Raw genomic sequence first — 15,871 nt, 5'->3', positions numbered from 1 at the left:
GTCAACCTACTAGTGCATTTTGTTTGGTCTCAATAAAAAGTAATGAAATCAATATTTTCAATATTGATGCAATAGTATTTCAACATAAAATTAGGATACTGGAACCATTAGAAGCAATTCCACTGAATAAATATACAGAATATTTTTGATAATCATTGTCAAATAATTAATATAACATACAATAATGATAAAAATCTTGTCAGAAAATGGTAATCATTCTTCATTATTCTCATTTTCCCAACTGGATTAACATACAATCAGGTTTATATTATTTATAATTTTAAAATTATAACCAGTTTATATAACTCCTTTAATGATGAAATTGATTTGAAAAAATTCAACAACTGTTGATAGTTACCATTATTTTCAAGGCAGGTTGGCTCACTGTTGACAGAGCACAGAGGCAGAATCAGTGCAATCACCGTCCACCAGACGTTGATTAGCATCATAATAAGTCGACTTCCATTTTCATCAGAAACTCTTCTTCGAAGAGACACTGGGAAAAAAAAAAGAAAAAGATTTTAAATTTATATGCTACTAAATGCTGGGCATTAACATCCTAACACATTCAAGGAAACCGCGCCTCTGGTTTCCGCTAACTTTCAAATCGCTTTCCCTAGAAATTTCAGGGAGGGCAAAATATTTTCGTCCAAAATAAATAGATACCTATTAATATTAGAAGCGATAAAGTATTAATCGTTAAAAAAAAAGTCTATTTTAACGCCAATTTGTCAAATTTTACTTTCCGGTTTCTTATTTACAGCAGTGTATTACAACGCTTTTTACGATTTCAGGACGTATTAATTATAGGCTACGTCCTGACGTTCAGGAGTAATAAATTACGAAATCATCGTTGGAATTCCTCAAACATTTCGGAAATTCTTTAAAAATCCGGTATAGAACGGAACTCTCCCCAAAAAAACTGCACGAGTCTTAAATTGTGAACCATATTGTTTTAGAAGAGTGAATGTAAAATATAATCTGTAAATAGAAATTTGATTAATAATTCTTATAACGAAAACAAGAAAAATTAATTAGTCAATTATATTTTCTGTAAAATAGAGAAAAAAATAAAACTCAAATAAGTCAAGATAAATTATTCAGAAATATCTCGTATTTCTAGCAATTTCTTTTCTAAAAAAGTATTATTTTAAGCGATTTCATGTGATTATTTCCAAGTAAACAGATGCAGATAGGACATAAATTTATTATAGAACACTCGCAAACATAAATAACTTAAGAAAACTGTATAAACGAAAATTTTATACGATTTTCTGCAGAAAGTGCCTTGTTGTTTATACTATTGGAAAGAGAATTTCCAAAAAAAAACTATAAATATCAGTTATATGCAATAGAAACATTTTTCAGAAATCCAATTTAATCTATTATAATATTTATATAATGTCAAAGCGTTGATTTAATGAATGTTTTAAGATGTAAATATAAGGATCGAGTATTTTAAGAAGTTTCTGCAAATATTTGAACAGCGAATTCTTATTTTTATCGATACTTTGTCACATACTTAACATTTCTAGAATGTTTGTTTGATAAAATGAATTGTGGTCACAGTCAGTTAAACAGCTGAAATTATCCAACGAGGAAATATAATTTAAAATAATATCTAAATTAAACACGCAATTTATATAAATAACGATAAGTATTTGAAGAATTCGTTATATTGTATTTAATTTTTTCGTGCACCTTCGAAAGAAATTCGAATTCGAAAAATGTAAATCGAATGAATTGATATAGGAATAACAACATACTTCCGTAGTAAGTGAAGAACCTTTTGGCTAAAGTCCAGATGTAACTGTTTGTTTTAAGAGGAAGTGCGTCATATTTAATTCATTGTACGATAAATTAACAGTTGTATTTGGTAGCGAAAACATCGTCATCATCCGTTATTCAATCGTTATGAGGATGCTATATTTCGAATGATTTTAAAATTAAATCGAAGAAAATAAAATGAATTTGCTCGACTCTTTTTTTGTTGTTGTTGTTTTTTGTGAAAGGAAATTGTAACATTTCTAAGAAAAATTGCAAGTTTTAACAATTTAACGAGTACTTTTCGAAGTAATAGCTTTTTTTCCTCCCCCTTCAATTACTGAAATTATTCGAGTGATAAGTCATAAATTTTTTTCATTTTTTTATTGATCGTTGATGATTAATTAATTAATTATCTGATGAAATCTAAATACTTGAAGTAATTAATGAGTCTGTACTAAAATTGAAGCTCCTAAGATATCGGTCTACATTTGTTGAAATAACAAAAGATATTCCTTCTCCGTTTCTTTAATATAGTAGCTTTTTTTTTTTTTTTTAAGTAAAGCAATGCGAATTAAGTTTTTCTTTCTTCTTTTTTCCGAAGTTTTACGAGCAGCTATACTTTTTACGATAAAGTATCCACGAAATCCAATTTTCTAAATGTTGCAATTTTAAAACACCGTATTCTACTCCCGACATAAAAGTTGATCAAAAATGTACTTTACTAATATCCGGAGATCCCTCTTTCATCTCGAAAAGGAGCTAATAAAAATGTTGAAGGAATGGAAAGTTGAAGGAACTAATAAAATGAAAAAAGTCTTCAGCGAAACAAAAGTTCGCCCATTTAATTATTAAAGATATAAAACTTTTTATAAACGTTTTCATAATATAAATGCATAAATGATGAAAGAAGAAGATAACGTTTTTAAAGTTTAAAATATTATTGTAATTCTCTTGGAATTAAATATATAGGCTATGGCTATCTTCACTTGTAAGATAAATCTCAATTAGATTTTCTATCGGGAAAAAAAGGAATATTTGATAATTCTACCACAGATTTAAGTAGAGGTGTCCTCAAATTACAAGAAGTAAATCGATATTCTATTTTAAAATAAGGAAAGATTAGAATTTAATAGTAATGAAGTTCATCAAAATAGTCTCTTGAAAAAAATTTATAATTTAATTAATCTTTGAGTAAGCTGTAAAATATAAATATAAAAGTTTTCATGTAATTAGTTTTTAGTTCGAACGTCTAATATATATATATTTATTTTAAAAAAAGGAGGTTCTTCGAAATTACTCTGTCTTAAAATCCAGAAGGATCTTTAAAATAAGATTCTAATCATGAAGAATGGATTTATTTTCGTTAGAAAATGCCTTTTGAATTTTTTTTAAAAAAAGACGATTTTATTATTATTGAAAAATATATTCTTATATTTCAGATCGTCTCAGTGAAAGACGGTAAGAAGCATAACAGACCTAATCATTTTTCAAACGAAAGTCGTATTAAGGAGAGAAATATCCGTTTGCAAATGATTATTAATGATTGTCTGTTAATGATTTTAAATTAATTTATAAACTTATGAATTGCAAATACAGTAATTAAAATTTAATCCTAGAATAGAAGACCCAATAAAAATGAAGTAATCTAGTGTTAAAGGTTGTAGTTTTATCCGAGACGTTTAATTTGGAATATTAATCAAGGTTTTTATATAAAAAAAATATATCATTGTTATACTTAATTTAACATATTCGTTTCTAGTTATAGATTCCTCTAAAACTTGAGTTTTGCTTACGATATTAAAAATAACAATGTTAAAAATCAATAACATTTTAAACTTATATCGAAACTATTTCGATATCGAACTATTTAAAAATGCTTTTAAAAGTGTTTTACATTCATTATACAAATCTGTGCGCTCAATTAGGTTAATATCTATTTTTATCAAAGCTGTTATTCAACTCAACACCATTATATTATTTCCATACGTTATAAATATTTTTAAATTAATGTAACATTTAATAAATTTGAAACTAGTTTATTTGATTTCTGTATAACAGATGGCACAACACACATTTTTCTCACGAGGTAGTCGCGTGTGGTTTAAACTAGTTTCAGGGATTAACTCTTGCTGACAGATTCAAATCCACTATTTTCATATTATCAAAATTATTAAAATAAAACTGTATGCTTAGAATCTATAGAATTGTAACTAAATTAAATAATTTTAGAAGAGAAGAAATTTTACTTTTTAGTAAAAATACAATTTTATTATTGTAAAATTTGGTTAGTATATAGAATGAATTTCCTTTTGTTTTAAAATGAAAATGTATTGAAGTTAGCATTTCGGTATTCTATATTAATTTCTAATATATTATTTGCTTTTCAGAATTATTTTTGTTGGAAAAATTTTTTAAAAGCTACTCTTATAGTTTATGTTTTCATGTTTTAAATTTTATAAATGTCTTATGTTATTCTTTTATTACTTTTACTATGCATTAAATTTATGAAAACATCTTTTAGCCTATTCAAGTAGATATAAAATATGTTACAGTACACATATGAAAGAATTTATGTTAGATAGTTTGGAATTGTCAGCATATTTGATCGAAGTTAAGATGTGTTAAAGTCTCCCCCTCGATTATTTTTTATTCAAAATAAAAATTTGTTGTTTATTTTTAATATAATAATTTAGCTGCTTGAATTTCAATAGAGATAAATTTTAAAAAATCGAAAATTTAAGATTGCAACAGTGAGATTTTGCTCAATTTTTTAAAAACCTTATGAATGCCTGACTTGTCTAATCTTACCAAACTTGGTAAAGTGAGAGTACGTTGGGCCTCTAAAACTATTCAAAAAATTTTAAGTCTCCGAGATATTCATCTAACGCTTACGGACAGACAAAGTATAGAATGCTAACATAAGCTTTTTCCGTATCATAAGCAGAAATCTAATATCATTGTTTCGTGCAATTTTGTCGAAAACATATTTTCCTAGAAAAACAATTTTAAATACAAATTTAAATGCATCTTTTTTGTTTCATTTACGACTTATTTAAAATATTTACAACAAGATAACGTCTTCGAAACGTTTTTCCTGCACCCTAAATTATTCAAAATGATTACAGGTTTGATGCTTCAAACGCTCTGAATATTGTGTTGCGTGCTATTCAGGCTGTTTATTATTCTTTCAGATTTGCGACGGATATTTCTCCATTCCAAATATAAAATTCTTATCGATTTAGATCTATATTGTTAGACTGAAACTGAGAGATTGGCGTATGTTTCCAACATAAGTTCCTCCCATCTTGGGTCGAAAATAAAATAGAAATATTACGAAAACATTTCTCTCGGATAACTTCTTTAAAACAGAAATAAATAAAGAATATTTGAGGATATAATTAAACCTACGCTTTACATCATAGAAGTTGTTTGATATGATATTAACTAATTATGTCTAGCCTGTATCAAATAACTTCGAACTTCCGGAAGCAATTAACGTAAGAAGTTTTTTAAAACTCTTCCTTTTCCGAACTTAATTTTATATAACTATTTTTTTTACTTTAGAAAATTAACAAAAATTTATTTTTAAAGATATTTCCTCATTTAGAGCTTCATAAATTTATTATTTAACAAATACTCAAAGAATAATTTGTATAGAATAAGGTTATTTAACGCAAAAACTTGTTTATAACTGGATAAAAATTATATATATATATATAATTTGGTTTTATTTTTCCTATTTTTTCAATTGTTGTTGAATAGGTGTGTATATACGTAACGATTAATACGATTTATCTGTTGATTTTCTACAACTTTATCAATGCAGCTACTGGTAAACAATTGATAAATAGAAGAATATTAAATATCTAAATAGATTGCAAAATATGGCTCCAGTCGGCTTAGACAAGACTATTGCAGATGCTAAGTCGATATGAAAAAAAATCCAGACTGTTGACAAAAGTTTCACATCTGTTCATCTATATTAATTTCTATCATCTCATATATTTATTGCTGTTTATATCATATTTTCTTTCTCGTTAATAGCTAACTAGACGAGTGAGCTAAATTAATTTTCGCTTAAATTATCCGAGAATTGCTTATTTTAAGATTAAATAACGGCAGTAAGCTGATGACGACACCAAAAGTTGGATCCTGCTACTATAAAAAAATATAAAAAAAAGATGTAATACAAGTAACTGGCGTCATTATATCAAATTTATCTCTGTGTAATTTGATAATATCTAAATCTTTAAACTGTGCAAGATAATAAGTAAAAAAGAACAATTGCCTTATCGTTAATAATGCCGTATTGCACATTAAAAGAGTTAAAAATTATCAAAACACGAGTGCGTATTTTATTTAAAAAAAGAAATCAGATTATGGTTTATTGCAAAATTTTAAATATCCGATCCGGTTAGTGTTTCGTTCTGTATTCGAAATGCCTTTCAACATTTGTAATCTGTTGCATCAGTTGTAATAAACAGGAGAATAATTCGAGGCGGTGTCAAGTGGGTCAGAATAAATTGTAAAAGTTATGCATAGAATTAAATAAAATATTAAAACGTTGTACGACTAACACAGTTAACGAATAATCTACCCTGGATTATATAAATGCGGTAGAAAGTTTAATGAATGATTGATTTTAGAAAATAAATAAATAAATTTAGTATTTTTAGAAGGTTTAAAAAAAGCCTGAAAGATTTCCAAAAAATAATCGAGTAAATTTTATTTTCTGATTAGCGTGGGTGTATTTTGCAACGTACTGTACGACTGAATCGAAACTATTAACAACAGCATTCGTTTGACATTAAAACGGGAATGGCACAACCCACACGGGGACAATCCGGTCATAACCATAATGTATAATATTTAATGAGTTCAGTAAACGAATCGAACCTTAACCCGCTGTGCTCGAATGGTTGACACAATTGCATCCTCATTACTTGTACGAGCGCAGTTTGACTCTACACCTTACAAACAACAGGAAGTTATATTCTTCCCAGTTGTTTAGAAATTCATCATCATCAGTATCGCCATATTTATAAAGCATTATATAATAATAACAAACAATAATAATTTTTTAAACGAGGAGAAAAACTGGAGACTTTGAAAGGACACTGATCGAAAACTCTGAAAGAAAATAAACTCCTGTTTTTTACAATTCGTCATAGGACAATACCATTTTATGACTTTTAGTAATATCAAAAACCAGCTAAACTCGATAGTAAAACTAAAATCTGGAAGCAGGCGCCGTCCTACTTTCAGACTGGCAAAGGAAGATAAGCTTTAGTCTTATAATAATTGAAAACAATACGAAGAACACATCGGAGAGACATTTGTTAGTAAGGAAACGAATTCATCGTCATCTGTCTATACTATTATAACTACCGCGTTATTGTTTAATTAACTGACATTGAACGAGACTTAAAGGCATAATGCGGCATATCCTCCGAAAAATAAAAGTGTTATTCAATGACGAAATTATGTACTGTACCTACGGTGAAATTATCCGGAAGTGCACTATCTACACTCTTCCTGTTTACGTGTTTGAATTTGACAACTACCAGCTGTAAGTCACGTGCCACGAATATATGTTTGCCGTAAGGAAAAGCGTTCAATGTCAATCACGTGGCCTTTTATCTGCGTAGGTAGTTTCATTTTATTATGTTTAGCGAGTAAACAATTTTTATAATTTCGCAAAGCCGAATTATTATTTTCGTTGGCATCTCGGCGTTATCTAACTTCCCGGCGCCATTACTAGTTCCACCCCCTCTTAAAGACGATAGAACAAAGGTGAGTGACCGAATATTGCTGATAAATTTTTCTCCATCATCTGGTGTTTGATTTTGACGTGGGGAACATAATTTTGCATGCAATTACCTTAAATTCTTTTGTCTTCATTACAGACTGATGAACTCTGAGGAAAAAAATTCTTTCGTTTTAAAAAGATTCCTGCTAATTTACTATTTTTAGACATATTTAAAAATATCAAAATATTTTTGTAGAGGTGACTGAATTGTTATTTCTCTCCACAGAGAAGACTAAAGCCACGACCTTGTTTATTCTTAATTTGATTAAAGAACAAGCCCGATTAGTTATATTTTTAAATTCTCAAGTTCAACTAGTCCATAAATTTTATTGAGGTCACGTTTTGGATGAATTTCAAGATAAATTTTTGGAAGTATTCACATACGATTTGTAGCCTATATCAGTATCGCCATCCATTTTATATGTTTAAAGCATCTCCTTCAGATCCGCTAAACATTCTTCAAAATATACAAAAATATACTTTATGTCCACATCTTACAGAGGAAATTATTCCCGCATTTTTATTATCATTATTATTATAAAATTTAACATCAAGTCATTAACACAAAGAGAGGTAGGTGTAAGTAAATCTTTTTGTAGCGTATCATTTCAATTGGATTTTTAAGGATTTCAACAATCGCTAAGATTATTCAAAGGGTATGAGAATATTCGCAGTTATTGATAGAACAGTGCGCTGCGTGCTAAACAAGTGATAAAAAAATCCCCCATTTTACAATAAGTTCACATACCTTTATGGAAAAAATATTTTAAAATATTCATGCCAATTTTTTTTCTTCCATAAGCATGAATCGAGAACAAAACTGCTAATTGCGATGCAAACGTGTCTCGTTGAAAAGAGCAGTTATGTATCACATAACAGGACAGGAATTAATAGCTGCAAACAGTCTGTAATCACTGTTTCGATGGGACTTATGCCAAAACTGCTGTCCCTGAAACGAATTCGCTCTTTGTTGTTGACGTCACTTTTTGGTCAGTGGTGGTCTTCGATAGCGTTCAGATTATTTATCTCTATCGACTATAGTTATGTTTCAATTCGTTATGAAATAAAATATATAAATAACCTCGAAAAAAATGACGATAATCGCTTATGACTTCATAATATACGATGGGAGCAAACCACGCTTCTGAAATTCTGTTGTCTCCTCGATGGCGCCCATAACCATAGCAAACCGTGTTTTATAACGGTCGGTTTGAAAAGTAAAAAAGTGCTAGTCTTTCGTTCGAAAATATTTAAATTCTACCCACATAACTATAAAAAAGTAATTTCTTTAACTAGTTAAAGTTTCAAGGTCTCCCTTATTGTTCTATCAATGCCAGAAGACAAAATAAAAGCGGAACACTTCATATCTCTCTTCTGATAGGATAACGTTATAAAATAAATGCTTAAAATTAAATTTTTTCGCTAAGTTTTTGAATAAGTTATTATGAAAAATGATCGCTGGACAAATGGGAGGTTTCTTAAAATGCCAAGTAATTTTGTATAAGAAAGATTTATGAGCGAACCACGGATAGGGGAAACAATGTAATAATTTTTAAGTAAGTAATGCGATGATTTGTAGTTGCAGGTGAAGCGAAAATGACGAATATTGATCGTTCCTGTTAGCGATGTGACAAGTAATACGACAATCCACCGATCGAGGGGGAAAATCGATATCGAACTTTTCGGAGAAGAAACAATAAAATCAAAATCTCAAATTTCGTTCATTAAAAATTTATTAATTGGTTTTGGCAAAGTCTTACGTCCTTGGCAAAAGATACTAACTTATTTTACGACGGAAATTCGATTTAATTATTAAATTTTTGATTAAAGTTATTACTCACTCGATTAAGAGAACCATCAGCGTTATGAACGAGCGTCGTTCTTCAAATTTTTCTACAACGTATATTTAAAAGTAACATTTAGACACGTTTTCCTATATGAGCGCTTTGGGTTATTTATCATGGGCTGCCGAGTTGTTTATGCAAAGCCAGAAACAGTCTTCCAGCGAACATTTATCGCCTTTCACCTACACAAACTGTTTTAGAAATGTCTGGCACAGTTCCGTTTTCCGAAAGGAAACAAAATCGAATGCTGACTATACCATAAGAAATTTTATGTAAAAAAAATCTAAGAGAATTACCTTTAACCGCTATGCTTTTGGCATAAAATCATTCTAAAACAACTAATTGAAACTTGGCTGCTTTTGCAGGCTCTTCGTCTATACTATAAAAAAATACGAAGCGGCTATTCGAGTCATCAAACTAATTTTCGTATATAGCTTTTAAACCTAATCACCTAAAAATATGCTATAAACTGGCTGACGATTGGTTCCTTTCGACGTCAATTCCGATAAATTTCGTGTTAATTTGGTTCGACAACCGGTGACCACGTGATCGTCACTCGGCTGGGACGATTCTCCCGCGATCACGTGCCACTTTATGTCACGCAGGAACATACCTTCAGACATTCTTCGGACGTAATGTCATTGGAACGTATTTTATTTCTTGTTCCTATTTACAGCGTTATGGCACGTTTATGCATTAAATGAGCGCGAGATAACCATCTTCCCATACTAAAATTTATAAGACAATTAACCGGATATCTACACGGTTAAAATCTCGGTTAGCCATCGGAATCATAACAATCTCCACCTTAAATAGATTGCTTTTACGATGCAGACGGCTGTTATAAAATTGCAAACTTACCTTAAAAGCCGGTGGAGGGAATTAGTTTAAGTAGAAGGAGAGAAATTCGTATCAAAGTTCGATTTTTCGGGGGTTGCAGCGCGAAATTCCTACGAACTAAGTCGCGTTCTATACATAGCAATAGTTAAATGTGGAAAAACCTCTTTTGACATAGAGGTTACACTGGAACACTTTTAAAGTGTCGTACGGCACGGACGAGGTTAGCGTTTTTATCAATTATAAAATTCTGACTTACCATTTAACTTTGATGAGGTACCAAAGCGCAATATCAGAGTTGTATCAAAACAACAAATCAGTGATGTCGACCCACTTCTATACTACTAGCTGGCTTTTGTGGCGACATCTGGTCGATAGATTTGGCATCGGTCCAATCGTCTAAAGTCTTTAATAAGTCTAGTGGACAAAATCAATCGTTAATCTCGTAATGGACGACGTAACGATTGTGTCGATAACCTAACTCGACATTGTTAAGACCCTACACTGTTTCGTTCTGTTGATTTTTGGATGTGGAGATTGTTTGCTTAGTGACGCAATCCGTTCTTGTTCTGTTTTATTTTGGTTTCATTCTTTTTTTCCTTTTTTTCCCGGTTATTAGTTTATATTTTGGGTATACGACCTTAAACTATCGTTAAAAATCACGCTGGCTTTTTTCAATTATTTTTTTGTTTTTTTTTATGTTTGGGTGAACATTATTAGAAATTTGGAGTCAGTGATTTTATTTACGGTTCTGGCTGTAAACAAGAATTCTTTTTTTGATGTTTCTCGGTTACTTTAGCGGGTCACCTGTCGGAGTATCTAGTTTTAATGCGGGGGGGTTGTTAGATAGTTGTGGCAATGTTCCAGTTTTCATGGAGAAATAAACAACGCGTTCATGCACTATAATCCAGTCCAGCTTTAATTATAGGTTTACCATCAGTTATGCATCTAACGCGCGAAGAAAAACAGTTACGCTGCTGTTGTTTTCGGTGAAAATTAAGCGCGACTGTGCAATATCAAGCCAGAAAGATAAATAGCCAGAAGATATTCGATATTCACTTTGTATATCAACTCCTAACGCAGTCAATACGCATCTACTTCTGCAATATTACCTTTACTTTTAAAAAGAAATAATTGACACTAAGCTTATCTGAGATAAACTTGGTGTTTCATTTCTAGAATTATACACTTTTATCCTTGTTTCTTTCTTTTCTTTCTTTTTTTTTAAAGAACTTATTTTGAAAAGAGGACATATTTTATAAACATCTCATAATTAGCAAGCATCTGAAATTACCTGCTCTAATAACTAATTAAGATCTAGTTAATTTATATTTACGAGGGTGTCGATTCCAGGACGAGAGAAATGACATGTAGAAACAGCAAGGAAAAAGTTATATTTATGAGAGTTTCTATTCTTCCTGTTTTGTTACAATTTGTACCTTCGTTTAATTTGTTTGCCTGCCAGTATATTTCAACGTTGTAAATTCTCCTCTCGGTTCTATATCAAAATATAAATACGCTTATACTAAGAAAAATACCTACGTTATCTTTTATTTGTCGACTGTAGAATTTCCGAATGTTTCCTGCAATATCTGGAGAATTTTCGAGAAAAAACGAATAAACAGACGATTCTAAAAGATCTAATAGAAATTCTGATGGCATTTTCACTTATGATTTTATTTTAAGATGAATTTAACATTTTATTTTTTCTTTTTATCACGAAAACGTTATACGGTTCTTGATTTATGCCTGACCAACCGAGTCTCTACACTTGCACTTAGCCTAAGATTTTACTTGTTATTTACGATTGTTTTGCTGAAAATATACAGGTTTATCGTGAATATCCGAAAAATTTTACCATGGCATTAAGCGTGTTTTACATCGAAAAGTTGTTCTAGTTTCTTAAAATAAAAGGAAAGAAATAGGTGTAACTAATATATAAACTAGTTTTCGAAAACATGAATTTATAATTGAGAAAGAATTAATAAACACGACACAAATTTATAAAATCGCATCATAACACACATCTATTTTTAATTATTAGGAAATCAATATTTTTTAACGAAATAATTAATTTATTATTGAATAAAACTAGATGATTCATGCATTGAGCAACCCGATTTTGTATAATTAATCATCAAAAGATGGCCTTTAACGATTCTCGAATAACTTAATTATAAATAGAAACCAATAAAAAAACTTTATTAAAATTTCTTTAGGTTTCTAAAATCGATATCTAAATAAAAATTTCCAAACTTTAACACTCACAATTTAATAACTAATATAATTTAACTCGACGCTGTAATGCTTCACTTTCAAAACTTTTCGGTTATTTATCGCATAGGAAAAAAAAATATGTTTACCGAAGAAATCTTGAATGACATTTTAGATAAAAGGAAAGTTTGCAATACACATTAAAGGGTCTAATTTAGAGTTAAAAAAATAATTAATTTAATTAAATTAGAATTTATCCTGTTTCGTAAACATTATATCAGTAGAGACTGTGACCTTTCGCTCCTTTTTTTTTTTAGTTGCAACATATCAGCGCGATTAGAAATTAATTGTTAATAATTTCTACCAATAAGATACAGATTTTTATTGTTTCTAACGTATTTTTTCGACTAGATTAACGATGTAAAATGCGCGCAATACGCGATACAAAAAGTGATAAAAGAATTCGTAATCAATTCTGTAGTGGTTCGAGTTCCTAAATAATTTCAAATAACGTAACGTACCTTCTAAACAAGTTATCTAACACTTAATAAAGAAGAAAACTGTATTAAGTTTGCTTTCGGCTCTATAGTAAAAGTAACGGAGTGGGGGAATGACGTCAGGAGTTCCTGTTTGAACAAAAGCAGCAGGAACTCTTGTAGGAGAAGTCTCTTCTTGATTAATGCGACTAGTTCGTGCACAATCGAAGGTCAGTTATAGTTCTATCTACTGTTTTCCTTCGTTTTTTTCCCCTTCCTACTCGAGTAAGTGACCTTGACGACACGCACCGCTAACCAACACGGGCCCGGTTATATAGGAAACTGGAAAGTATCCAATCCTATCCGTTCCTACCGCATTGTTTGTGTATTAGAGATGCTCCGAGGAACAGGTTTCTTCGTTCCTCACAAGGACAGTTCGACAAAAATGTATTTCCAAATAACAAAAGTAACACTTTGACAAAAAAAAAAAAAAAAAAAAAAAGTGCGTCGGAGACGATATCGACTTATATTAAAAATAAAACATACAAGGTAAAGGGAACGAACCATTTTATCCAGCGAGGGTTGAACTAGGGCAGTGAAACTAAGAGACCCCTGTAGCTATCTATCATCTAGACTTTTTTTCCCTTCCACTCAACGGAAGCTCGTGCTGTCTCTCCCTCCCAATACGTGATACGTTTTGTAAAGGGTGGTGTCTATTTTCGGGCGTTGGTCGCGTTAGAAGTAAACAACGTTTATTACCGGATATACCAGTACTGAAACTTGTCTGGTATTAATTGCTGCGCATTTTAACTATTTAAAACAGTTAAACAGACAAGAATGCAATCAGGTGTTCACCTTTGACACGTCGTCAAGACACAAGAGTCGCGTATGAGTGCATTTTATTGTTTAACAGACGTGCCACCTATTAAACTGGAAATAAAACTAATAAGAACAGCATAAAATATCCGAATACTAGGTTAAGGTTATTGACAATTTAGAAAAACAAATATACATATATATTAAATTTGAAAAAAATTATACACTTTACTCAGTGTATATATCAATAACTCCACTTTCTACTGAAAATGTTAATACCAATCTAACTTAAACTTACATAAAGTGAATGATTATAAAATCTGAAAATGCTGTAGGCAAATTTGACCTTCCTGCATACTATAATTATCCCGAAAGTAACAACTAAAGTCGACAAATATTAAAAACTGTGCACTTATTTTCATCGTCGGGGGATAGTCAATTTATAATCTGTTTGACAAATGTTATTCCTGACATACAAACAACACGTCTCGAATGTCTGTTATTTTAGAAACATTATAACGAAATTTTCCAACTAAATAACTTTAAAAATGTCGATTAAAACAGAATTTTTCACTTTCTAACCGGTTCCCACAATTTAAAATGTATAAATAATTTTAAATGTTGTTTGTTTGACACCGTTTTAAAATAATAAACTGGGTTAAATTAAATAACTGTTTTCGTCTTTTTTTCCTCGACAAACGGGACTTGAAAAACTGCAAGTACTCGAAAAAAAATCTATACATATAAAAAAATATATATATATTCTAATTTTAGAACGTTCCTAGTGTCTGTCCGTAAAATCCTTACGCTTGCACGAAATACATTTTATAAATTAAGCAAGAAGGGAATTAGAAAAATCCCCAAATCAATTTTACGGCGGAGATTATTTTGCAGATAATAGTTCAATATAACAAGAGGCGGTTTTAAAACAAAACGTCTCCAATTAGTATTAATGAAGGAAACCGATCCTTTAGGTTAATTGCTAGTGCTTAATGCAATTAGAGTGGTGAATTTTTGAGTGAAAACCGAGTACATACCTTACGCAAAACGAAATCCACGCAGAATGAGGAAGATGCTTCCGTAACGTCCTTCCGTTGTGACACGAATCGCGTTTGTGTCTGGACGAGGCGAACAGCCCAATAACCTTGAAGGACGTTCGTCCACGTGACTAGGACGTTGCGGATTTCCATTCACATCTTTAACGGATACAACATCCAGCTTCCAACTATTCCTTTTTTTTCTTTTTTCTTACTTATATAATGTTGTGTACGGAACAAGAGCGTTACTCGACGTCCTACTTATTTGCCATCCACTTAAATTACGACGGCTATTTTAAGTACAGAAATGAAATTAAACGTCGAAATTATTATTAATTCCAATATAATTTATATTATAACAATTGTTACGGGTCTTTTAATTAGTCCAGTCGAAAATTTATGAGTTATATCGTTACGTTTGGCGGCGAATTATTCGTTAAATCGCTTCAGAATCGAATCGAATAATTAAATTAATCACCTTTAAAAATACGTACGAATGATTTAGCCTTGATTTATTTGAGAATGTTATTTAAATAAACAAAAGTCGACGTTAAAATAAACAAAAACGATTAGATTTAATGAGTTTTTTTCCTTCCAAAGATAATAATTATAGTAAACAGTCGTTTTAAATAATTTATTTTTCGATTTTTGTTATTTTAATTGCGTGCTGCTTTTAAAAAGAAAGGAAATATTTCCGGATTATTTTCACCTCTATGTAAGTCGGGTTACTACTTTAATTTTTCATTTTTGCGCCAATTATCTATTGTAAATTTGTTAATAAACACCAGTCCCGAAATCTATTCTTTCGTTTTTACTCAGGAGGAAACACGAAATTGTCGATTGAATAGCACGTATCTCGAATTACGAACATAAAAAATCCGTAAATAAGAGACGACACGATGGCAAATTGACACACATAAACACACAATTACATTTGGTGTAGCAACACGGCGACAGCGACATACACGAGCGACGACAAAAATACAAAAGCTGTGTATTGGAGACAGACACGAGCGATGACAAACCGTCACACGCGAGGCAAACACCAGATGACAAAACTATTGAATATTG

At 30.6% G+C, this 15,871-nt stretch overlaps 1 protein-coding gene and 1 long non-coding RNA gene across 8 annotated transcripts in view; one reads left to right on the top strand and one right to left on the bottom strand.

Moving 5' to 3' along the window:
• LOC136982959 (uncharacterized) overlaps positions 1 to 14,937 on the bottom strand; it is a 44,968-nt gene extending 30,031 nt beyond the window's left edge. Inside the window, exons 1-3 of one of the 7 annotated variants that reach the window (XM_067279533.1) lie at positions 14,801 to 14,886; positions 10,517 to 10,674; positions 359 to 496 (exon numbers count right to left, since the gene is read on the bottom strand). In XM_067279533.1, the coding sequence (XP_067135634.1) occupies positions 359 to 449 (91 nt within the window). In that variant the 5' untranslated portion in view covers positions 450 to 496; positions 10,517 to 10,674; positions 14,801 to 14,886. The other 6 variants (XM_067279531.1, XM_067279536.1, XM_067279532.1 and 3 more) reach the window with 6 other exon arrangements.
• LOC136982970 (uncharacterized) lies at positions 5,513 to 9,320 on the top strand. Its single transcript, XR_010881956.1, has 2 exons — positions 5,513 to 7,560; positions 9,156 to 9,320. It is a non-coding gene; the product is annotated as an uncharacterized lncRNA (long non-coding RNA).
• Positions 14,938 to 15,871: the final 934 nt, after the last annotated feature.

The sequence above is a fragment of the Centruroides vittatus genome, unplaced genomic scaffold, assembly GCF_030686945.1.
Source record: "Centruroides vittatus isolate TY-2023 unplaced genomic scaffold, ASM3068694v2 contig_875, whole genome shotgun sequence".
Lineage (NCBI taxonomy): Eukaryota > Metazoa > Arthropoda > Arachnida > Scorpiones > Buthidae > Centruroides > Centruroides vittatus.
The sequence above is the reverse complement of the archived record's forward strand: the minus strand, read 5'-3'. Positions and strand labels throughout refer to the sequence as shown.